The following is a 24,862-nucleotide window of genomic DNA, read 5'->3' as shown; positions in this document are numbered from 1 at the left end:
GATAGAGGTTGAACCGAGCCTGACCTCTGACCTCTCTGTTTGACGGAACCAGCAAAAACAATGAAAGATCATGCTGTCGGCGTTAATGGCACAATGCACAGGCGAGGAAAGTAGAGGACGACCTTGTCCAGCTGTCGTGCTCTGAGCCCCTCGCTGATGACTCACAAAGCACAACGTTTGAAAGGAAAAAAGGAATCACGTTGAAAGCTACTTCACAATAACGAGAAACAGCGCAGTCCAAAGTGGTGCTGTGATGAATGCAGTTTCATTTTCCCCTGGAAGGATTTATTTCCAATGTCTCCCTGCAGCCGGATGAATTCGTTAGAGTGACAAAACTGGACGTATATCGATAAGAGAATTTGAGCCAGTGTCCTTTTTCCTTTCTACTGAACATCCGCTGGCTTTGTCTCTCTCCTCTCTCAGGGGAGGTCCAGGTTCTCATCCCAGGATTTATAGTGTTGTTGCCAGATCCTCATTCAGTTTCAGTTGGGTTTTCAGAGATGCCGGTATCAAAGACTCAACACCCCCCCCCCCCCCCCACACACACACACACACACAACATATACAACAAAACAGCCTCCCACCATCTCATCAGTTTAATCTTTTCATTGAGACACAAAGAGAAAAGGTCTTGCTGAATAGTATAAAACTGACCAGTCAGACTTTATGCCAGTTTCAGGGTCTCAGGGTCAAAGCTGGAAGGCTTGGCATCGTCTGAGTGTGGAGCAACACAAGCTCATGAGCTCATGGTTCCCATGTCACTGGGTTTGGACCGAGCTGCCAGCTTCTTCTTTGTGCTTCTCAGTGGAACTCCTGGGTTTTCATGGAGGCCAGGATGTGGCTTTATTGAGTGTCCATTCCCCACAGAGGGATGCCAGACTGAGATAATTGTGTCTGTGTGTGTGTGTGTGTGTCTGTGTCTGTGTGTGTGTGTGTGTGTTGCTGGCCTTGGTTAAACCCATGCTGGCTTCACACATGACAAGGAACATTCAAATGCTGATGAACCAGAATGAACGCCTCGATTCAACTCTCTGGTTTTGTTGGAGAGTCTCTGTTTCCCTCTCGTTCTCTCAGCTGAAGTATATTTCTTTAAAATCAATTTGAATATATTTGCTGTGACCAGCAGGGATGGAAATCAAACCTTAATTGCATCATGTCCCAAAAAATAAGGAATCCTGACATCTTATGCTCGGTCCGATTAGTCTTGTTAAATAGAGAGAAATCGTTCATTTGAGTCAATTATTATTTATTTTAGTATTTTATTCACATATTTAAAGCTGCTATGGAGAGGTTTGGTTTATTATTTAAAAAAGGCAATCCGCCTATTTTACACACACATAAACACACTTGTCATTGGGAGTGGGCCTGTGAAAACTGTTGTATAAAGTCATCTGGCTTTGGAGGTACTTTCTAAAATCTGAATTTAAGTTGTTAAATCACAAGACGAAGGGATGTGGTGTTTAGCAGATGACGGTGTTTGGATGCAGGGTGGTTTATGAAACAAGAATGAAATGAGGAACCCAGAAATATAAGAAATCCAGCAGGAACAAATAGTCAAAACTTTAAATGTATGTGGGTCATGTGAGGTTGGCACATCTCAGTCCTACCGGGAGAAGGACAGATGTGTAGTCACGCCAGATGTCATCACCCTGCAGTGACTTGATGCAAAGCTACACAGGGGGAAAACACACTCTTACATACACACATGCATACATACACAGTTTTTCTGTATTCCCTCATGCACGATGATGAGCTGTCACTAGAGTTTCCAGCGCCGCTCCCACTTCCCCTGTTCCTCTGACCATCAGGGCAGAAAAGCTGCATGTGTGACACAGAGACCGGTTTTGTCAACTCTGAATGAATCCCTTTAATGTCGATCTTTAACCGTGACAACCCTCGTGTCTGGTTTGACTTTTTAGAGAATTGCACCTGCAATGTGCACGAAACGTTATTTTACACACTGTTGCCCAACCTTTCTTCCAGGTCCCCACCCTATTTCTCAGAAGTTGTGACATCCTCCCTTCCGGTTCACTAGGTTGAATTTGTTTAAATCTATGAATGCATCCCCCCCCCCAAGCTGACTAAATTTGCTGAATGAAGTCTTTGTGTTTTTAAGTGTTCACATACCTGTTGACAACGGGTTTTACAGCTCAAACATGAGTGCAGGCCCACATACAGTATATGTGGATGTCACTGTCCATCTAGAGCACATTGCAAAAGTTTCCAATGTTTTACTGGTTTTGAAAGTCGACTTCCCCATTTTGCAGCCGGCAGGTGTCGGCTGTAATGTAAGCTAGAGGACACAGTGGTGTGTTGGGTGGCGTGGGAGCGGAAACTGTGGTTTTGACAGCTCTTGCCACCCTGCGGCCCCACCCTGCTGCAATCCTTCTTATCTGGTTTCTGGATATCCCCTTTAGGGAAGATGGCTCTTTGTCAAAAATAGCACAAGATTATGTAGTAGCCTACTTGTGATCTGCTTATAGATATAGGGCGATAAACAACTGTCAGAGATCTGCCGGGTTTGGAGGGCGCATCAGATGGTTGTGACATGTAGGTTTTTTTAAGGATTTACAAACTGCCAACATTTATTACTGTTGCAAACGGGCCATGATAGTTATCAATACATTGCCAGACGTAAACAGAAAATAAAACCCAGCTCAGATAAACACACCAGTTAACCAGCTGCCTCTGTCTCCTCTTTTGCATGAGCATGATTTGATTGGCCGGTGCCAGGGTGCGAGCAACGCAATGCAACAAAACCACAATTTAGTTTGGCAACGCACAACATCACTTAATTCAAAGTGAATGAGCAGCATTTCGACCGAAGCCTCCGACAACTACGTGTGAGTACTGCATCATTGTTAAATTATTGGATGTTTTAAAAAGAAGTAGACTTGTGGCTGAATGGACAGTTGTGGATGTTTAGCTCAAGGAAGCTTCCTGCGTCCAGATGACTCGTTATAAAAATGTGTTCTTAAACATGCACTTGATGGTTCAGCTTTAAGACTTTCAGTATATATATTGAGAAAATATATCCAGTAAACTCATTCACCAAAGAGAGGCTGATTTTATAATTTATTTTATTTATTTAATATTTCCAATGATTTCATAATTTCTCTAACTTCTACCTGGGGGTATGACCTGGGACCTTCCTACTCTTCCATGTTCGTACATGAAAAGCTTAGAGCAGGAGGGCCGGGGGCTGAAGACCCCTGAGGGTGCAGAATAGAACAAGAATCAATGATAACACTGATTAAATCTGAAGAGGAAGTGCTGGGCCGCAGAAGGGCTACCCAAATCAGGCAGCTGCTAGCAATAGCATTAAGAACAGGTTTGACACAGTGAATGTGCTAGTTCATTGTGAAAGGGTGTTTTATTTTGAATGTTCCCTATGATATATGTCACTTATTGGTTTGGGAGAAATGTTTGATTGCTGTAAGCTAGTTAACTCATTAGGCTAACGGTTTAATAGCTTCATCCATCACACTTTCCCGCCTTTGAGCAACTGCAAAATGCTCCTGACATAAAAAGATCAGAGCATTGGGAAAGGAATCCTAGAGTTAATCCGTTTCTATGGGCTCATCCTCCACATAGTCTTGAGTTCATCAGTGTGACATAGACAAGCGAGCAGATAAGGCCGTGGTCTGATTCATTCAGATGAGTGCCTCAGCTCCCTGTAGTGCCGTGCCTCCAGGTGAACCCGGGAGCAGCAGGGCACCACATGGCCACAGCATGGGCACGACCGGCTCCGCGGTGCCAGTCTGCACAGCTGGTGTGCAGCAGCTGTATTGGCACTATTGTCCGATGCGCACAATGGGGAAGGAGAAGGAAAGTCAAAGAGTTCATGAGCAAGAGAAAGGGATCCGATTGTGGATCGGAGAAAAAGACAAAATACAATAGCGGCAGGGAGTGACAGGGACAGAGCTCTAAATTAGACATTGGTGGCAGCACAGAGGGATTTGGAGGATCCACACCGACAAGGAGGCGTCCGCTGGGATTATCCTTCAACACAATGCACCGCAGAGTCAGGACTTACAACCACATAAAGATGAGAAGATATCGATATGCTTACAGTAGGTATACGCACCAGTTTGTTTATTCAAACAATCACAAGCTGCGTGCTTGTACGCTCAGTTTCCAGAGGATGCAAATGAGTAATTTGAGGTGTGAACTGGACAAGGCTAATTTTTGAGTTCATACATCTGATGCACTCTTGTTTGCACAATTATTTGATTAGATAACTTCTGACTCTGGGTCTTTATGAAGCATCTCAATCAGCAGTTTGCAGTGTTTGCACTTTGTTTTAATCAACTTTTATTTGGTATACCCACTTATTATCACTGATTATTCTGTGCTGTTCCAGGTTTTGGGTAAATAGCATAAAAATCCAGTAAGTAAGTGTGTGTGTGTGTGTGTGTGTGTGTGTGTGTGTGTGTGTGTGTGTGTGTGTGTGTGTGTGTGTGTGTGTGTGTGTGTGTGTGTGTGTGTGTGTGTGTGTGTGTGTGTGTGTGTGTGTGTGTGTGTGTGTGTGTGTGTGTGTGTGTGTGTGTGTGTGTGTGTGTGAGAGTCTCTACTTGCATAAGTATGTGAAAGGTTGGTCTCCGTACATTGTGGATGTCTTCCATCAGACACTTGAATCCCAGGCTGCTTGACACACACACGCACATGCACACACACAAGCTCACACACGTGCACATCCAATGAGTCAGAGAGTGCCCTGGCAAATTGGATTTACCACGCAATGCCCTCATTATTGTTACCAGGGTAACCCGGCACCCCTTCACAATCACCCATTTTCTCATCTTTCTTATAGTGACGGGGGGGGGGGGGGGGGGGGGGGGGGGGGGGGGAGACAGTGGTCTGGATGGAGGGAGCAGAGTGCAGGGGGAACGATAAGAGACAGACAATGTCCAAACAGGTCTCTTCTCACTCGCCTTTCTTTTCCATGTGTCTTCCAGCCATTTGACTGGAGGACAAGTCCATGCACCATTTTCCACAGGGAAATTTTTTCTGACCTCTTTCCTTTCAGACTTGTGGTGTCATGGTTCACTCATCTGATATCTCTGAGCTGAGGAGCAGAATTTCCCTGTACTCGGAAATTCAGTTTTTTTTGTGTAGCAGCAATATCTTGTGCATGTTGTGTATGTTAATCTCTCTTTATTCAGGTTTGTATGCTTGTTTGATTGTTTCTGCAAATACGTTTACATACAGAAACAAAGCATCAGCTAAATGAAATGTAATTTACATTCTGCAGTTCTTAACTGAGAAGACTTATATTATGCATTGGAAACCTTAGAAAGGCATAGAAATGTCACTCTAAAAAATTCAGCATGATAAATCTAATTATTATTAATCTGAACCTCATTTAAACTGGAGGATATGAAATTTAAATTGCAGAAATTATTCTTTTTAAAAAACGATTCAAATTTAAAATACAGAGTTGGAAAGAAAAAAAATGCTTGAATCAGCCGTTAGTTATTTTTTATTTATAGAATATTAACTCTCTGTGTAGCTGAAAGCCTAAAAAATCAAGGAAATGAACTCAGTGACCTCTATGGTGTCTTCAGCCCTGGAATACAGAAATGAATGAAAGTGACCCAAATCTTGCCATAAACATTATTACATTATTGTTTTGATGCATAATGTTCATACATACACTGCATGTAACCAAGTCCTCTGCCAAACATACAACTTGTATTCTGGGTCTCGTGCTGACATGTAAAACTGAATTAGCAGTGACACTAAACTTCGAGGCGTTAACTCGATTTCATGTTTTGTGTTTAAATTGGTGCTTGTGTATATTCCAGGACAATGAAGTTTCAAATGCTGGATTTCAATTGTCTGATGCTGAAGACTTTCTCTAGTTTTCTCGTAGCTGGTTTTACGGCAACTGGAGCATCCGGGCAAAAGGCTGCACGCTTGCAAATTAGCTAGCACCGTAGAATTAGCCTGGATGCGGATGAGTTGCTGCTCCCATGCTAACGACTGATATTTTCGTCTACAGTAGCGGGCGGCACACTGATGCATATTGTCAGGGCCGGAGGAGCGAGTGTGTAGGAGGCTGAAGCCGCCTATTCAGCCTCCTGGGACACTCATCATCTGGCTCGATTCAGATGCCAAAGAGCTCCATTGTTTGACCCCATTCAAACAACACCATTGTACCGAGCGGGTCTGATTGTGCTGCTCTTTGCAGTGCAGGAGTAACAAACGTGTGTGTGTGTGTACGTGTCAGTTTGCGTGTGTTGTGCTTTGGTGGCATTGTGTGCGAATGTGAAGTTTTACTATATGGACGTGTGTTTGTGTTTGTGTGTGCGCGGGAGGCATTGTGTGTTAGCATCCCAGCAGCATGCGTTTGCATTACCAAAAGCAGGGGGTTTTCTCTGCTGTTGACAACAATGTACCCAGTCATTGAAATGCAGCACGGTGAACGCAGCCTGAACGTGACCCCGTCTCTCCGGCTCGGCTGCTTGTAAAGAAGCTCCCGGTCAGAAGCGGCTGCTGAGGGGAAGGAGATGGAGAAATGTCTGCAAATACTCGATTTGAGAAATTTCCACGACTGCTTCTAGTCTATTTTTAACGCGAATAACATAACTTTGCACATAAATCTTGGTACAGTCACCAGAGCATGTGACAGTGTGAAGGAAGTGAACAGATGGGAGTGGGACGTATCTGCATTGGTTGGCGTTTGCTCTGCCTGTATCACTGTGCTCTGTGTTTGCTTGCTTGCGGCCCTGCGGTGACTCTCTCTCGCAGCATCTTGTTTCGAGGATCAGATCACTAAAGTCAAAATGTCCCTGCTGTCTGCTGCCAGCCACCAGATTGTGATCATTAATTATAGCTGTTCCAGCACCAATTCTAAGCATCTTCATTGTAGCTCTGTTTGCAAGTCAGTGAAATATTATACAGATAAAATTTGCGGGAGTTAATTAACTTCTGTTTGTTTCTAGTTGTTCTTTTGTACAGTTTATGACACCACTTTATATGTTTCCTGCTGCTCCCTCCCTTTGATCAACGCTCAAACGTTTGAACTATAGTTCCATCCATACTGTATTAGTCATTCTTTGGTGCAACTGCTTATTTCGAACCCCATAGTTAGGTTTTCTTGTTGGGCGACTTCTAGTGGCCACAGTAATTATGACAGGAAAGTCAGGTGATGTACTTTACAGATTGACTTTTAACGCAGCGACCCTTGTTCGTTTCTCATGTGAGACTGGTCTTATGTTATTTCATTGACACGTGACTGTTCCACAACCTTAACCAAGTTTTTATTACTGCCATGGCAACAAATGTACTTTTAAGCCATTTTAATCCTAAACCCAAACAAATGGTTTTGTGCCCAAACATAACCAAAGTATTGTAGACCTTTCCATAAGCTGAACTGTGTATTTTTTATTGTTACCAAGGCGACAAACGTCTGCCACGGTGCTGCCAGTTTAATCTGTTTATTATTAAGACGACTTAGGTTGGTTCGCTTGCCACCATTAGGGCCCTAAGTCAGGGATCGCTCCAAGGGTCGTACCAGGGGTTAACCTCAAAGGTTTCGTTCAAGTTAATGGACTCGTTCCAATAGGATTGTAATTAATCACTATTTTCTTTATCAATGAATCTGTAGTCGGAGTTTCTTCTGTACGTTGAACAACTAAGTGTCTTTGTCTCTGTTTCAAATCCTCTTCTCAGCAGGGGGTGCATCGACCAATCAAGTTGCTTGAAGTGCATATTGCTGATATAGGGTCGTGCAGGCTGCTTCGCCTGCAAGTTACTACACTTTTCCCCAGAGATGAACTGATTGTGCTTGGAAGGGAAAAATTCCAGCTAATGCACACATGTTATGCACACGTGCTTTATTATACATGATTTTTTTTTTTTTACCAATCTTCAATTTTAGAAGCAACACTGTGTTTTGGAGCATGGTGCAATCATATTCATCTTTTTGCTGCTTTATCTTTGCCAAAGCAGGTCCAAGTTTATTCTTTGAAGCAGTTTTGGTTCCAGTTTTAGCCATATTCATAGTTTCAGTTCCTGCTTTAGACTGACCCCAAAATACCATGCATACACTCTCTGTCCAACCAATATAACTAAACACCTCACAAAAATCGATTTCTCGCCTCATTCTCTGTAATGACGTAGATTAATTATTTCGTAACAGCTGTTAAACTGTTCAGAACACCCTTCAGTCCGGGGCAAATGTTCTTGACGTGTTTTTAGAGCCACATCCCACCTCCTGATGAATGTGATGTATCTGCGTTGTCTGGACAAGCTGCAGTGAAAATGAGTTTGTCTTCAGCTTCGCTCCCTTGAGCTGCAGCCTTAAAGGGAGACGGTGGCAGGGGAGAGGAAGTCTTAAGGAAAAGTGTTAATGAATTGACTTGAGGCCTAGTTTCTATTTTGGTTGGGAATTGGTTTGTCTAAATGGGATGTGAGTCAGAGAAAGTGCACGGAGAAGACAGATGGAGGTCTGGTGTAAAAAGGAGGAAGAACAAAGCTGTCAGTCTGCTTTTTTTGATTTCTGCTTTTTTTTTCATCTTTTCCTTAATGATTGAGGACTGGACATGAAATGGTTGTAGAGAGCGAAGAGAGAGAGAGAGAGAGAGAGTAGTAAGTGGGCCTCCTGAGGTCCTTGCTAACATCTTAGAAAACTGGATTAAAAAACATTTCATAGTCAAAAAGTAGAGTCTCCCTGTGAATGCATGAAGTTTGTCATTACAAAATTATTAGGAATTAAAAAAAAATTGCAAACAAGGATGCCAGCTAAAATTAGATTGATTAATGTAAGAAGCTAAATGAAGTTAAAAATAAGAGTTAAGTGGTGTCACACAGTGTGCAGAGCTGTTTGTGTTTAGGAAACAGAAACACAGATGCTAATAAGGGGGAAGAAAACTGAAAAGCTCTCTTTATGTGAGTAGGTAGGTTAGTGTGTTTATTCCCTGCTTCCTGAGCAGCACCATGGAGATATCAGACGTTATCAGTGACGCCGAGGACTCCTTGATGTGGGCCAAGTGGAAAAAATAGAGGGAGCAATCAGTGTGGTCCCATGATTCCTAGTGAGCTGTGAAGGAATGACAAGTAGAGCCAGGCTCACATCTCCCATGCCACACACACATACACACACAGACTCACACACACTCACACAGACACACACATTTTCACACCCTTTTTACATGTCCTTGCTGACTCAAAATACAAATCTAATTATTGCTGCTAATCACCAGGCGCTCCAGCTGACTCATTGCCGTGCTGTGTGTTGTGGACCTGCACACACACATGCAGAAACACTCATACATGCACACTCACATAATGACCCTCCCCACACTGTACACACACACATGCGGACACCTACTCATACAAGTGCTCTCCGAACGCCACATTCTCACTTCAGCTTTACACAGGATGTTATGAAATCTGCACTGCTGCTGAAACTTAATGAAAGTGGCTGGGAGTCCTCTCTCTCACCCACACACACAGACACACACTTCTTCTTCTGGCACATTTGCACTCACACGCATCCCAGTGCAGGAAGCTGAAGCTCAGCTCAGTCCAGTCCTCTCCTGCTCGAGCAAGGAGCCTGCTGGAGATCGGTCTGTCTCCTGGAGCGAAGAGGCCAAACCGATTCTGTTTTGCACCCGGGTCGCTCTCCCTGAAGCTGCGGTTAGTCGGCTGAGGGAGCCGAGTGGGGGGAGAACCAGCGGAAGAACAGGAATAGTGATGGCCATGACCGACATTGTAGAGGATGACCTGGATGAGGGGATGCGGGAGGAGGCGGAGGATGTGTTCCAGGAGGACGGTAAGCTCGCCAAGGGTCAGCTGTGGCGTGTGAGAGCAGGCGTGGGTTTACAGGTGGGCTGCTGGGCATAGAGCAGCTGCTCGAGGATTACAGAGCGGTCCGACTGGTTGGTTTGTGAGTCGTGGTTGTGCTCAGGGTTGAGGAGTGAGTGGAAGTGATGGTTGAAGTGTGGCCTGGAGGGATTTGCTCAGCCGTGTAGGTGGGCTTGATGATGTACATTTGAGTTGGCTCTGCTACACACAGATGAGAAAGAAAAATCACCAGTAAATGATTTAACTTATTGTAGAGTAAGATAGAAATGTTTGCTCCTATAGTGTAAGTCATAATGCAGTACTGGTACACTCCTAATAATCAGTGTGAGGAATCCTTGGGACGAGGTCTTCACGCCTTCTCTCTCCACTTCCCCTTTTTTGCAGCAGCTCTGCATGTGCACTGTTTGAATATCAGTTTTTTAAACTTTTACCCTTTTTTAGAAACCGAGAGGAGCCGTGCCCTCTGCAGTGTGGGCGTTCTTGTGTAACAGGCACATGGTTTTAACCAAGTATTATGCGCCACAAGAGAAAAACCTTTTCAACATCTTCTTAGTCTATGAGTGTTTGTTATTTTACAAACCAGCTGTAATCCTAACCTGTGGCCAGTTGCTCCCAGGAGGAATAATGAGCAGTAGCATCAGTCAGCAGGACTTGAATAATGATTATTTTACAGGTAGAAGAAGCAGGTAGAAAAAGGGTATATGTACAATATCTTATAAATTTTTTGTTTCTGACCAGAATTGTATTTTAATGCTTCATGGCTCCGCACATGTACTTCTGTCTCATACATGTTTCAAAGTTCCTCAATGTTAGGGAGAGGTTTGACATTTTGTTCAATGGTAAATGGTTTGTATTTATATCGAGTTTTTCTAGTCTTGATGACAACTCATAGCACTTTTGACAGGTTTGTCATTCGCCTGTTCACACACACACACATTCATACAGTGCAACTATGTGCAGCACTTTCGCTATCACACATCTCATAGACTGTCGGCACAGCCATCAGTGGCAATTTGAGGTTCAGTTTCTCCCCTGAAGACACATTTTCACGATACTGGGATCAAACTGCTGACCCTCTCTAGATAGTGGACGACCCGCTCTACCTCCTGACTCATAGCCGCCTCCATTTTAGGTAATAAACTTATCTGCTCTCTGGCAGTAGATTTAAATAGAAGAAAAAACACTCTGGTACAGGATGAATCAAAACTTAAACAGCCAGTAGCTAGTTGGATAATCCTACAGCATGAACACTGAAAATATGAGGAAACTGCTGACAGCAACTTATATATAAAGTAAAGCTCACAATTTGTTGTGTTCTAATTTTGTTTTGTTTAATCTTGTGTCAAACTGAAATTTTTTTATAAATAGTCCCCATAGAAATAGTCCATAATTCATCATAAAATGCCCAAAACTTTATACTATAACATTTCTGAAATGGTTTGGTTTTTATTATTTAATACTATCTAAAAATGTCTAATTATTCCTTTATCTTGTGCACCACCTAATTGCACTTCATCTGCTTGCACTGTGCACATTACAGCACCGTGGTATTAATACAGTTTAACACACAGTAAATGTCTAAGCTCCACTCAGGATTTCATGGCTCCGCAGCAGCTCCTCACATGATGAGTGGACAGGAGGAGGATATTCCCTCATATTGCATCATTTGGTGTGTAATGTATGTTAATGCCTCCACTGACCCACTTCTGACTGAGACGTGATGTTCGAAACAACACATCCACGAGCTACACAACCGGAGGATTCTCTGCCACAAACCAGCCAATCACAGCGCAGGGATCCAAGCATATAGGCTGGCCGGCAGGCAACAGTGTGTTTATTCATAGACACAGCTGAAGGTTGCAGAATATGGATCAGTTATATTTTATGTTCTCATTAGCTCTTTGGATCAGTCATGGAAATTCAACTGTGTATTCTGTGTTGAATAATTACAACCACTGGCCTATTTTCTTTCTAAATCATCATTATTAGTGGAAATGCAAATCTTGGAGCTGCTCTCTCCACAAGATTAGAATTTAGTGTTGAACTGATTAAATTCCAAGTACAGAAGCTAGATTTAAAGCCAGACATTCAAATTAAACAACATTAGATTGAACGACATTTTATTGACATGTAACCTGTAACAGGGTTTCATTTAGGAGTCAGTCCGCCTGTTAGCGACTAGCTAATACTAACGTCAGCATGCTATTATGTTCACTATGCTACCAGCTGTTGTTTAGTAAATATATTTTTTACCATGTTCACCATCTTAGTTTTGCCTGTTAGCTTGCTAATAATTGCTTGTTTTTAGGATTTGGTCAAAAACCAAAATATCGCACAAATGAGAGGTTTGACCTCAGGGTGGTGCTAGATGCAAGTCAGACAACCAAAGATGTCCAAACACTTCCTGAGTGGCACATGAATTTCTTACCACATTTCATGCAAATCAATCCCACAGTTAAATATTGACCAAAGTGTAGGACTGACCATGTGACATCGCCATTCCTTTTTTCATGCTAAGATGCAAGCAAAGTTAAAAATCACTGATGTTATTTAATGCAATAATGTCTTTGTTTGTGGTGAGTGTGTGGCAGTGCAGAAATTGCTGTGAAATGCACAGAATAAAATATTGAGTGCAACGTTAAAAGCCAGAGTCCACGAAACGATAACAACACTTTATATCTCCACGACTATAAGCATAACCTTCATGTGGCCTGACCTCAGAGTTAAAAGGGAGCAGATCAGACGCATTAGCTGTCAGCTCTGCATTCATAGTAACAATAGGTTCTAAAGGGATAGAATTGGTGGCGCATGCTCAGCTGCGATAAGACGTGCTGTGTTGTTTCTGCAAACATCTCAAAGCCAAAGCAGCCTTATCAGGTGACTCACTGAGCTTTATGCTTTTATGTTGTTTTATATTGTGGAATAAATTTGGAGTTCATCCTGGAAGAAGGTTTTTCTGGTTCTTCTGAACCACATCTCAATTTTTTTCAGCAGTTCATATAGGTACTGGTTCGTATTTGGTGTTGGAGTCCATTGGAAGCTCTTTTTTCCTGTTGGAGAACCAAGCAAGGTTTAGAGGGTGAGATTAGGAATGGGACTGTTTGATTTTGTTATTTGGGTCAAATGTCCGTTTAAGGATGCTTTGATGCAGATGAGCACTTAGTCTTTTAAGGTCACTGGGCTCCCCAGACAGCTTTGACTGACATACATTGCGAGTTATTTGAGGGGTTTTTGGAAGATTCACACAAGCTTTGAGGTCATAGACTTAGAGTCCAGTTGTATAAGAGAGTGTGAACATACGAGAATCACAAAAGTTTAATGGAACTGAGATGTTTGACACTAATTGTTCACTTGCATTTTATGGATATCGACAATCTGTTTGCCAAAGATAGCATTTGTATTAACTCAAAGGGCTCAGCTCCTTGCAAGTCTCAGCCCACCCCTGATCATTACCCATAAGTCCCTGAAATACAACCTCTGCACGAACCCCCTCCTCACCTAAATGGTTTTACACACAGAATACACAGTCAAAGCCCTTAAGTAGTTTTACACACATTAGCACAAACAACCCTCTGCTTTCTTCCCGTGTAATCACACTTTACCACACATGCACACAATCTCAAAAGATTCCACAGAAAAAGAAAATGGCCGAACCAAATTAAATGGAAAAACAGACCAAATTAAACACAATGGCTTCTTTAACTCCCTCTTCTCCCTCATGAGTAAATCAAAGAGGCTGATTTTTGTCTGCTAGTTTACCCCCGTGGTCGGCGGAGAAGTAGCAAGCAGCGTGCGAAGCAAAGGGACAAGAGACCAATGTGCCTCAGAGGAGAGCTGCAGGAGTGAGGCTTTAATGACAGTCAAAATACAGTTGAAAATGAGATCGATGGTCAAACAGGGTCTGTGTTTGGTGTCCAAATAAACCAGTGTTTGACTTACTGGGTCAGGTCAGAAAGCATAAAGAGCTGCTTTGAGTTACAAGCGAGGAGCTCCAGGGAAAGGCCCCGGTCGTTAATACTGTCAGAATTCCTCGCAGCACCTTGAATTATATTTAGACTCAGATAGGAAATAGCTCTTAGGTTGACAGGTCGGCCTTGAGAGACTTTTAGAAGCGTTTGCATGTCTCTGCTTTGCATTTCCACGTGTTGAACTGGACTGGATCCCTGTCATCTGATAAGAGTGTTTATCTGCTCTCAGGCAGGAATGTCTCATATTGTTCCTGTCCCTTGAGCAATAGGATGCATTTCCACTCCTCCCCTGACTGGCAATTACATGACAAAACCACTAATTGCTGGGCTCAACAGCCATTGTTTTGTTTTTTGGTTGGCTTTTTGAACACTAACTGCTGTGCGATGACATGTCAATCATTTAGATTTTGTGGTAGTTTCTGCTCAGATCCCTCTGCAGATTTTGAGAACATTTTAAGCCATTGAAACTATGTTTAGGTGCGTATTTGAATAATTCCCAAAGAGAGGTTTTGTGTAACTTTGCAAGTTGACACTTTACCTGAATGTGATTAAAGCTTTGATGTGGTGTTTTAACCTCAACTCACTTTTTAAGGCGTCACGCCAGACTTTGCCGCTCAGCTTTTCTTTAATGTTCTCAGCTTAACAACACCAGAGATGTTAAAGAGAGAGCAAATAAACCTGAATATGTAAAGGAGTGACCCAGGGTGTTTGCTTATGTTAAAGGAGACACCACATTTTGAACAGGAAAGCCTATCTGGAAAGTTAATTTGTATAAAAATCAATTAATTTCAATTTTATGTGCCATAACATAATAGAAACCCAACATTACAAGCAGTGTACACCAAATACAACACATTTTAGTGACATAAGAGGCTTGATATATGTTAAAGTTATTAAAAGTAAATTGAAACACACAGCAATTGTTTGGCTAGTCTACCAGAATTGATACTGAGAGATATATGGAGCTGTAAATGACACATTCGGTGACCAATTACCCATTTAAATGGGAACTTAACTGGCATCTGACTGGTTTGAAAACAATTCAATTAACACCAATCCTATGCTCAAATGCTCGTGCTAGCTAAAGAGAAAGGATTAATGTGGGCGTTTGAACACTGCAGCCACACAGTTACATCTCTATTTCACTTTAAGTACGTTTTAATCAAATCACAAACTCAAATATGAGCTCTGGGGAGAACTCATTATATTATCATGCTGATGTCTTTCTCAATTCTACAGAACAAGCTTTCAACTCTCGCCTGGAGGGTGAAACAGGGACATATACCTTTGCACCACGCACCCTCAAACAGGGCATTAGCCTGAGATACTCAAGTAAAAGGCTGCAAGATTAGAAGCCAGGTCAGATTTCACAAATCCTCCTCAGTATCAATTTCTCTCCCAGTCTCTTGTCTGTACATGTCTTGCGTGGCAAACCCCAGGAAACTGTATCCTAGTCTGAGCCGACTTGGTGCCCACAGAGGCTGAGGATCACAGTCCTGCTTTACAGACTGGAAAGCTGGGAAGGAAATTATTTATCTGCTCAGAGAATCATGTTGACTTTACATGTTTACATATGGGCTACTGCAGATGTACGAGAAAATGGTTTAACTAAGATCCAAATGTATTAAAGACACCGAAAAGATGAACATACGTTGTCAGCTTTTCAGGGACTTTTGATTTAAACAAGAAGTACGTTTTTAAGATATAAAGTTGCATTTCAAAAAGAATAAACAATACTTCACCTTAAACCTCAAAATGTTTTATCAATAATATTTGACTAATTGGCATTTCTGTATGTTAGCATCTGCAAATAAATGATGCCCTGTGTTTTAAAGGATTTTCTATTGATATTACACTTAGGAAGTTATCTCACAGTATATGATACACATGCTGACTTTCTGTTGAGATGTTTGCTTTTGATTAGCTACTGCTTGAAGCATCATGTTTCCAGGAATGAGGGAGGCCTTTACCTGAGACATTCGTTCATTAGTTTAGATAGAGCAACATGATTCACTCAAATCATCAAAGTTTATTTATCATGTCAACAATATTGACAAGCACCTAAATAGTGTCAATTTATTAAGTCTGGCCTTGTCAAGTCTTATAAACTTTAAAACCCACAAAGATGTAAAATTTAGAACGGATACATTTTACTTAAAGTAATAAATCATAGTATATTTATTCGTTTATTTAGCCACCAAGCTTATTTGCTCAGACACACAACTCAGAGCGTTTGAGGGGAAACCTCTCTCTTGTTTTGATATTTACTCTCCTTAATAACAACTTATAGATCAAACACCTACACTGATGTTTAACGTCAGGGTATTTCCAAGGTGAAGTTTCATCGCTGAACACGACTCTGCTTTATTCAGTGTACGAGCTGCGGATCAAATATGTGCCGAGATTACACCCAGCTCTTAAACAGCTCTCCCTGCAGCTGAACACTTCAGTGCAGCAGCGTGGTGGTCCGGCTCGGCAATAATTTAGTCAATGTTTATTGCTGTCTGTCAACTTGAGCTCAACTTTTATGCCACGCAGATACAGTAGCTCGCCCCTCGTCTCTCTCTGTCAGTCGTAAAAACGGGCTCGTCAGTGACGTTGTTGTGATTTTGTACGTGTACATCTGATATCAGAGCAGCAGTGGACATGCAGGACAGGATGAACAGTGTTAGAGACAAAGAGGTCACCGCCAGATCTTGGAGAATGATCTAAAACCGACTTAATCCATTTGCCCTGCTATAAGACACACACATACAAACGCATGCAGTGACACATCCCCCTCCTAACCTCTCACATGCACACAAGTGTTGTCTTGCAGCTTGAACATTAAAACACTGACAGTCCGCCCCCACATCCACCTCCACTGTCTGACCACAGATGACGTCTCTGTCCAGAGCGGTGCAACACACACACAGTTCAGTAGAGTAGTGTGTGTGTCTCTGTGTTGGGAGTAGCTCTGACCGGAGGGGACCTACGGTAGCTGGCTGCTCCGCATCTCTCTTTCCAGCTTCTGACAGTTGGCTCCACTGACCTACTTCAGCCAAAAAGACTTCAACTGTTATTATTTTCTGCAGCTTTCACTGGAGAGGAGAGAAAGAACAGGAGGGAAGAAAAAAAAGAGGAAGAGGTGAATTTTTAATGGTGCAACATTCAGTAATCCAGATGACGCAAGAGAAGAAATCTTCAATTCTTTTATTCTGTCTTTGCCAACAGGTTTTATTCTTGAGGGTTAACACGTCTCAGTTTTTCAGGTCACAGATGTTAACATGTGGCTCGTGTCCACGATGTCAGAGCTGCTAACCTTTCCTTTACTGTTCCCGCGTGGTTACCATGGCAGTCTGTGCTGCTGGCAACACTGGGCGTGCAAGGTTTACACTGAGTGGTTTAGAACCTCTCTCACAATGAGGTCATCCTGTTCAGAATAAGGACGTAACGGACCACCCATGACTCTTCATAGAGAGGTCACCTGGTGGAAGGAGCTGAGTTTACTGTGCAGCAGGTCACAAGTGTGTTACTCTTGATTTGACTGATTTACATTCTGAGAAATAAGGCATTTAATCATATTTTCATATTGCATAGACTTTTTTTTTCAAGATATTGGTGAGTGCAGCTTTAATCTATCACTGTAGCCAGAAACACATTTTATAAAAGCTTAGAAGCAAAATACTTATAAATATATATTGCGTTTTTAAGTTCCTGTGTGTAATGAAGGGTGAAATGATGTATTTGCCAGACACCTGCAGTCTGCAGGTCTGTGGTGTGCGTCAAAGCTCCTCTCCCTGCAAAAGGAACCGGTCATTACGGACCAAAGCACAGCTACAGCTCAGAGGCAGACACAGCCTGCAATTGGTTCACCTCTGAGTCAGAGACACGCAGGTCAATGTGCAACTAGACGCTTTTATCATCATTTAAGAAGCAATACACCTCTACACTTTAAAAAGTGAATGTTCACAAAGTGTTTCTTAATGTTTAAGTTGGATTCAGGCTAAGTCCAACAATGAGGCAAACTTAACAGGGCTAGTAACTTGTGAAAGGCGGGACTTAGCATGTTCCTCTGATATTTTATAGCCACAAACTCTCACTCTGATACCCCCCCTCTCACACACACACACACGCACACATATACACACGCACACACACGCACACACATCGTCAGCTCTGCCTATACATCCCTTAGCCTTGACCTCCCTGCCCTCCAGTCATGTGGCCTCTCTGACTCCTCCTGATTTAGTGGTCAGAGGTTGACAGCCATGCAGAAAGGAAAAATGTAGAGTGAAAACGAAAAGAGAAAAGGAGTAAAAAAGTAAAGCGTTTGGATGAAAGGGATTCTGTAAATGCTAAGACTTTGAGATTGCAGATTGAGCGAGCGACCGAAGGGGTTTAAATGCCACATGTGGAGCAGGAGGTCCATGGTACTTATGACATAAGAGATGGTGTTGTTAAATAATATTATTAATTTGCCTTTGTGTTCTTGGTTACAGATGACAAAAATAGCTTGCAAGTACTGTAGAGTTTTGATAATTTGATAATAGAATTTCTACCATAAATTGCTGTAAGAAATATCATAATACAATCATTTATGGATTACATGAAAATCACTTTTCTCATTGGGAACTTCTTTGAACTGAAAACAGGTGAGTGAGAAGGAAGGATGTTACTAGAAATATAGTGTAACTTCTTTCGGGACACAGAGGGCGAGCCAGAGTGAAATTATACCTGAGGAAATTATTGAGAACTCGATGCGAAATTACCTGTGATTTTGATTGGGAACATCTATAAATAGTTGTATGTGCATGCATATATTTGTGTGTGTGTGTGTGTTTGTTATACTGTCCTGTGTGGATGGTCGTCACTTTACGTGTGTGTGTGTGTGTGCAGGGAGTGTGTATGTGCACACAGGTTCCCCAGTAAATATAGCCGCTAGTCAAGGGCTGTTGATGACAGGCATAATTACAGGCTGAGCTGTTCAGCAGCTGAGAGTCTAGCAGGAAGAAAGAAGAGTGTGCGTGGGTGTGCACATAAGTGTGTGTGTGTCTATGTGTGTGTGTTAAAGTTGGCTGAGGGGCTTATGTAAAGCCTACAGAGTTCACTGAATGTTTCATTTCATCATAAAACATTCAAGTTTGACTCTACGGAGAAGAACTGAACCACGAGTGGACCAATCATAGCCTGAAGCAGCGAAAAAATACACAATAGGTCTAATAGGGTGTCTGTTTTTACACCTCCGCCAAGGATGTTATGTTTTCATCCCTGTCTATTTATTTGTTGGTAAGTGTGTATGTCTGTTTGTAGCAAGATCACACAAAAACAGCAGAATGCATTTCCACGCCACATGGTGGAAGGACTCCGTGTGGGGCAGGTAAGAACCCGTTATAGCTTTTGGGAGGACCCAGGAATTTTAGTTTCACTTTCTTAAACATTGCAAGATATTTCAACACTGGTTAAACTGTTGTTCTTTCTCGAACTGAACCTGAAGGTTTATTTTTGACCTTTGGCAAAATATACTGAATTTCAGCTGCATCTCATGGTCATCACCAGCCAGTGGAGTTTCCTCAGCTTTGACTCTTTCCATCCTTCCACCTCTTGTATATCCCAACAGAACTGAAGCCATTTCTTCCCACTCAGTGTGGGTATAGCTGTATGGCTGTTAAGTTATTTGCATTCTCTTCCTCACCGACAACCCTCTAAGACAAAATCTATATTGGTATTTCAATTGAGGTGGTCTCATTTCTAAAATAAAGAATTTTTTGTGAGAAAGTGAAAAAGGGACCACATTTTAGATGCTATGTAGCCACACTGGAGCCAGGGGTGACTCCATGAAAATCCCCTAACGCTCACTACAAGATTAATCATATCAGCGAGTCATTATGAAATCCCTTCCTCTACTACTACCAAACTGATGGATTAAAAGGGACAAGCCATTTTCTGCTCCCTTTGCTTCGTGGAAGGCCGAGCTGAATTGGATTTGTATGGACTCAGCGGAACAGCATATCCACTTATGGAGGCCAATTATGCTGGCAGGGCCACTTCAAGACGAGCCACTCTTCATAAGCCGCCCTGCAGAAATGTGTTCTCCTGCAGCGCTCTGAGCAGCACCTGTGTGTTTCCAGCCGTTTGTGGCTCTGAAGATGGAGGCGTTTGTCTTTTTCATGGTTCCCTCCGCGTATAATTCAATTTGTTCTTCGCTTCCTTCCAGGGAAAAGCAATCGGTAAAAACCCACTTGAGGCGAATGGATTGGAAAAAGACACTGTTGTTGTTAAGGCGCGTGATCACATCGTCGTTTTCGCATCCTGTCAATACGTGAACAAGTAAGAGTAGAACTATTTGTTTTCTGTTTACAGTTTCTTGTAGCAGAATGAGATCAGGTGTTAAAGTTCAACTCATTTTAAAAGTTGGGTTTATAGTGAACGTAAAAGAGGTAAATAAAACCTTGTGTATTATTGTCTTAGTTAAAATGTCCCTACTGCAATGCCATCCACATACAGGGACAAATATCAGATACATGAGGTGACAGCTGGTTAAGTCTGCTGCTCAGACGGGGATTCACCTCTCAGGCTGAACTTGTAGAGCAGAGAGAAACCAGCTAACGCCCGGAGCAGCACAACTCACAATGTATGTGTGAGCAGCGGAGACTGAGGTCATGTCATATCTGTATTTTCATTATTTTCCTCTATACAAGTTGAGGGTTTGATTCTCCTCAAGTTGAGTTAACATTCTACTATTGACAATCACAAGCACGTTATGTTTTATTGCTGTTTGTCTGACGGAAGAATGTGATGTGGGGCAAGAAATAATCCAATTAAGTGTGGATCCAGATAAATGGGCAAATACAAAACTTCCACTTTCTTTAACGTTGTGAGATCTGTGCTGGATCCTGGTGGTGCAGAGGGATTGAATATGAGCAGACTGTCGGGGCAAGGCAGTGATATGTGCTCTGAGTGCCATTCTTGAGTGTTTATTCAGCCTTGAAGAGCTTTGATGTCAGGTTCTAATAGCTTTTCACACCACTTAGATAAACATCTTTATAAATAGACGGCTATTTAAAGGTAATACAGTCAAGCTCTTGTTTTATTTTATTTTATTACCTCACCTGCCTTTATTTGACAGCAGGAATACACAAAACCCCCTGCACTGATTTCCATGTGGTGCAGATCCAGATCAAAGCACAGATCCAGGAACGTTTCTGTAACATTGTGAGTGTTTTACAACATTTTCACTGATTCCCTCGGACAATCATTTTCTGGATCTTAATGAAAAAATAAAATAAAATCTAATCAAATTTTGTGCAAATCCAAAACTAAAAATCTGGATGTAGTGTCTTTAAATGTGGTTTCATAAGGGGACTATTATATTTCAGACTGTGCAAACCTAAAATACATGTTTTCCTTTGGTTTGATTCAGTATTTCTGTAGGAAAAACACAATCGGTGCAGATATTAACATGTTATGCAAAAATATAGCTTATGGGACGTTTTTCTTTTATTGGAGAGACAAAGAGTGTCAGGACCCTCCACAAGCTTAAGTCATGTTCTCAGGGCTCGTTCACGGCCATCCACGTGCACACGCAAACCCACCACTCACACAAGGGAGATTTGAAGGGGGGCTCAACAAAAACAGAGTGACCCCGCCCCCCCCTGTAACACCCGCAGCCTTCCATTGGCTCGCCATTGTTCGGGAGGAGCGCAGCAAACACGAACCGGAGGCAGTGAGAGTGGAGCCAGTGTCTGTTGTGGAGGACGATCCGCTGCTCGGAGGCTCGGAGCGGGGAACTAACGACCAGCAGCCGGCGCTCGTTTCGGGCGAATTGATTCATCCTCTCCGGAACTGAGAGTTTATCTTCTTTTTATTTATTTATTTGCACATTGAAGAGCAGCGAGCGCACTTTCCCCCCCGTTTTACGCACGGATGGAGCGGCGCAGGTAGAAGGGCTGAGGCGCCGCTGAGGAGACGCTGGAGTGAAGTTTTGGAGAGGTGAGTTTAACCCGGGCCCGGTGAGCTGAACACGGTCAATGCAAACGAGCTGTGGTGGTGTGGACACTGTGGTGCGCCTCATCCAGGGAGGGACTCGTATCTCCGGGCTGTTGGGGAGGAATAGCCTGTTCTCCGGGGGCAGTGGGTTAGTGGATCTGAGCCACGCGTGAACTGGTTTCACCGAGGATGCAACTGAATGGAGGAGAAACACCAACAACAATTTTACTTTAAAGTCGAGTTATATGGCATGAATCCCATAGGTCCCACATTAAACTGTATAAGTTGCATGAGGATGATCTTTGCATAATTTAATAGCCAGAACATAAAGTAGTGGAGCTCAAAAACTGCAATAAAACTATAAAAAGATAAAGATGTAATATTTGCAACTCCCTCAACATGAGCAGTGTTTGAGTGCGTCCCTCCGGATTGATGCTGCGCTGTGAGCAATCTCTGCCATTCAAGTCGTTTCTGTGTTTGCAGGAGACACGTGATGCAAGTTTGAATGGGAGAAAATGTTATTGTGCAGCTCCTGTCAGTGTGTGTGTGTGTGTGTGTGTGTGTGTGTGTGTGTGTACGCGCGTGTTCATCCGTGCGTGTGTACTTCCCTGCTGAGACCCATACGCACTTGTGATGCTGCATGCATGCGAAAAGTGAGAGAACCAGGTCAGGGATACCATTTTTTTAAATGAAAGGCCCTCCAGGTTTGTTTAAGGTCAAAGGGCATCAGGTCTTTTTTTCCATGTCATGTTTTGAGCAGTGGTCGCAGCTTCAGTGGAGGTGCCGGCTGAACCAGAGCAGATCAACACAGCAGCAGTGAAATAAAACTGTCTGAAGTGAGCAGCCTCGACAGGAGACAGTTCCTCGAGCCAGATGGTATGCAGATGACTTCTTCTTCTCTGGGCTCTGAAAAAAACCCACAGGAGCCTACCTGGAGAAAAGTGATGATTTGAGATCTCCTCCTTTTTAAAACCCTGCCAGCCCAACTCAACACGTCCTCCATCAAAAACAGGTCTCCCCCAGAAATCAGGCCCTTAATTCACTGCCAATTCCACAGCACTTTTCAAAATAACAACAAAAACAGCAAATAAATATGCAGCTTGCGGTGCTGCTTTCCTCCGGGCTGCTCATGCTGCTTCAGAAGGGGGTAGAAGAGAAAAGAAGGAGTTTTTTCATTCAGGGCGAAATGCTCTTTCAGTTCCGCGCCAGCGTGACTTTGATATGGTTAAGTGGAAGTGCTTTGCTTCGCTGCCAGCCTGTTTGAGTCGTGGTTGAGATGTTTGAGGGGGGCTGGAGACGAGTGCCAAGCCGAGACGGGCTGCAGGGATGCAAGACCAGCGTCTGTTCCCAGACTCTCACACACAAGCTCTCCGTCACCTGCTCTCCACTTTACCCAGAGCCGGCTTTTCATTCCCTGCATCTGCTCCCACACTCTTTTCTCCCTCTCAGTCTTTCACTTTCTCTGTCCCACAAAAGCAGAGACTAGTAAACACACACACACAGACACACACACACACCCATGCATTCATTTCCTCCTCTTTCTCCCTCCAAAGACTCATTACAGAAATTATGACTGTGTGGTTTGGAGGGAACTCAGAGGCTGGATCTTGTTTTGTTGGGTTTTCCCCCGAAGCTACTGAAACACAACACAAAAAGCACAACACTGCAGCGCTGACCTTAAGTGGCTGTGATTTATATTCTTCTATTTTTAATTAAAGTCAGCATCACCTGAACTCTTTTGGCCTCTGACCGTTGAGGTTGGTCTTGTCTCAGGAGGATTACGCAAAAACTACTGAACAGATTTTCTTGAACCTGGTGGAAGAATGGGACACGGGCCAAGAAAGAGCTCCTTCACTTTTGTTGTGCATCCAGGGATTTAAAAAAAAAAACTTTATTTGACATTGTGAGATGGGACTTTTTCTCACTGAGAATAGTTAGTGTTTTTTTAAGAAAAACATATATAGAGGACTTATCTCTCTCAGTGTGTTAGATTTGGTGGCTTGATTGAATTTGAGGGGACTGTTAGACCTTGGAGGAGGTATGCACTCTCCTGACATTCTTGTCTTTTATTGATCATTTTCACGGTTAAGAGTTTTGTCTATGACCCGATAAACAGTCAATTTTCCAGTGCTAAACAAGCTGATGTTCTCAAATCTCTTGTTTTCTCCAAACAGATATTTTTATCCAGATATAACTATACGATCATGTGAGACAAATAAAGTACCACATCTTCCCATTTGAAAAAGTGGAGCAGGAGAATGTTTGGCACAAACAGAGCAGCCTGTGATGTCAGGATATTATATTACAGATGATAATCAGCTCAGAAACTGGAGTTTCTTCAGATTTCATCCCATGACAACAATATTAGCAATCATCCAATATCCAGTGGGTCATTTGACTTTAACTTTACAACCTATTTAAGCAGAAACTCCAATGTTTCTGGAGAAGAATCACTTTGTCTTGCTGATACTGTCTGATTCTTTTTATTAGATCAAATAATATTCAAACGCATAGTTTAGAAAGTCTGAATGAAAAATGTCTCATAAACATTTTGTGACTTTTTAGTCTGGCTTTAGCAGCACTGCTCACAGCAATCCACCCTGAAACAACAAATTCAATTTGGCCAATTTGTGACCAGTTATCACCAAATACCTGTAAATCCAATGACATAATTCGATGGAAGTAGATCACGAAGGCCACGTGAATAACAAACCAATAAAAGGAGGAGGAACACGACCTGGAAGTGAATTGTGCTCGCAGCCATGATAAGAACTTAAAAGTCTATCAACGTCTCACATGGGAGCACTTGACCTTTTCCTTTCCTAAGAAACACTCAGCTGCTGCTCTCAGTAAGATTGCAGGTGTGTGTGTGTGGGTGGGTGGGTGGCTGGCTGGCTATGTGTAGGTTGCATGCATTTATACACATGTTTTTCCATCTCGGAGCACATGTGCGGTTTTGGGGGGGGGGGGGGGGGGGGGGGGAATGTCGGCCTCACATTCTTCCAGGAGGAGTGTCTGCTCCTTACAGTTTTCACAGCTGATAGTTATTTCATAAGGCGTGTAGGCTGCAGAAAGTTTGAGTGCTCTGCTGGGAACGCCGACAAAGAAATGAT

The 24,862-nt window shown here is 42.7% G+C and overlaps 1 protein-coding gene across 3 annotated transcripts in view; it reads left to right on the top strand.

The window, feature by feature from the left end:
• Positions 1–2,618: 2,618 nt before the first annotated feature.
• The window catches only part of ripor2 (RHO family interacting cell polarization regulator 2), a 59,397-nt gene continuing 37,153 nt past the window's right edge, over positions 2,619–24,862 (top strand). The window contains exon 1 of one of the 3 annotated variants that reach the window (XM_053447123.1): positions 2,619–2,843. Coding sequence is in view for 1 of the 3 variants with exons in the window: in XM_053447121.1 (XP_053303096.1) it covers positions 9,421–9,781 (361 nt within the window). In the remaining 2 variants the exon portion in view is untranslated. Of the gene's footprint in view, positions 2,844–9,352; positions 9,782–21,462; positions 21,753–24,862 lie in introns of those variants that run through there. The other 2 variants (XM_053447121.1, XM_053447122.1) reach the window with 2 other exon arrangements.

The sequence above is a fragment of the Pleuronectes platessa genome, chromosome 18, assembly GCF_947347685.1.
Source record: "Pleuronectes platessa chromosome 18, fPlePla1.1, whole genome shotgun sequence".
Lineage (NCBI taxonomy): Eukaryota > Metazoa > Chordata > Actinopteri > Pleuronectiformes > Pleuronectidae > Pleuronectes > Pleuronectes platessa.
The sequence above is the reverse complement of the archived record's forward strand: the minus strand, read 5'-3'. Positions and strand labels throughout refer to the sequence as shown.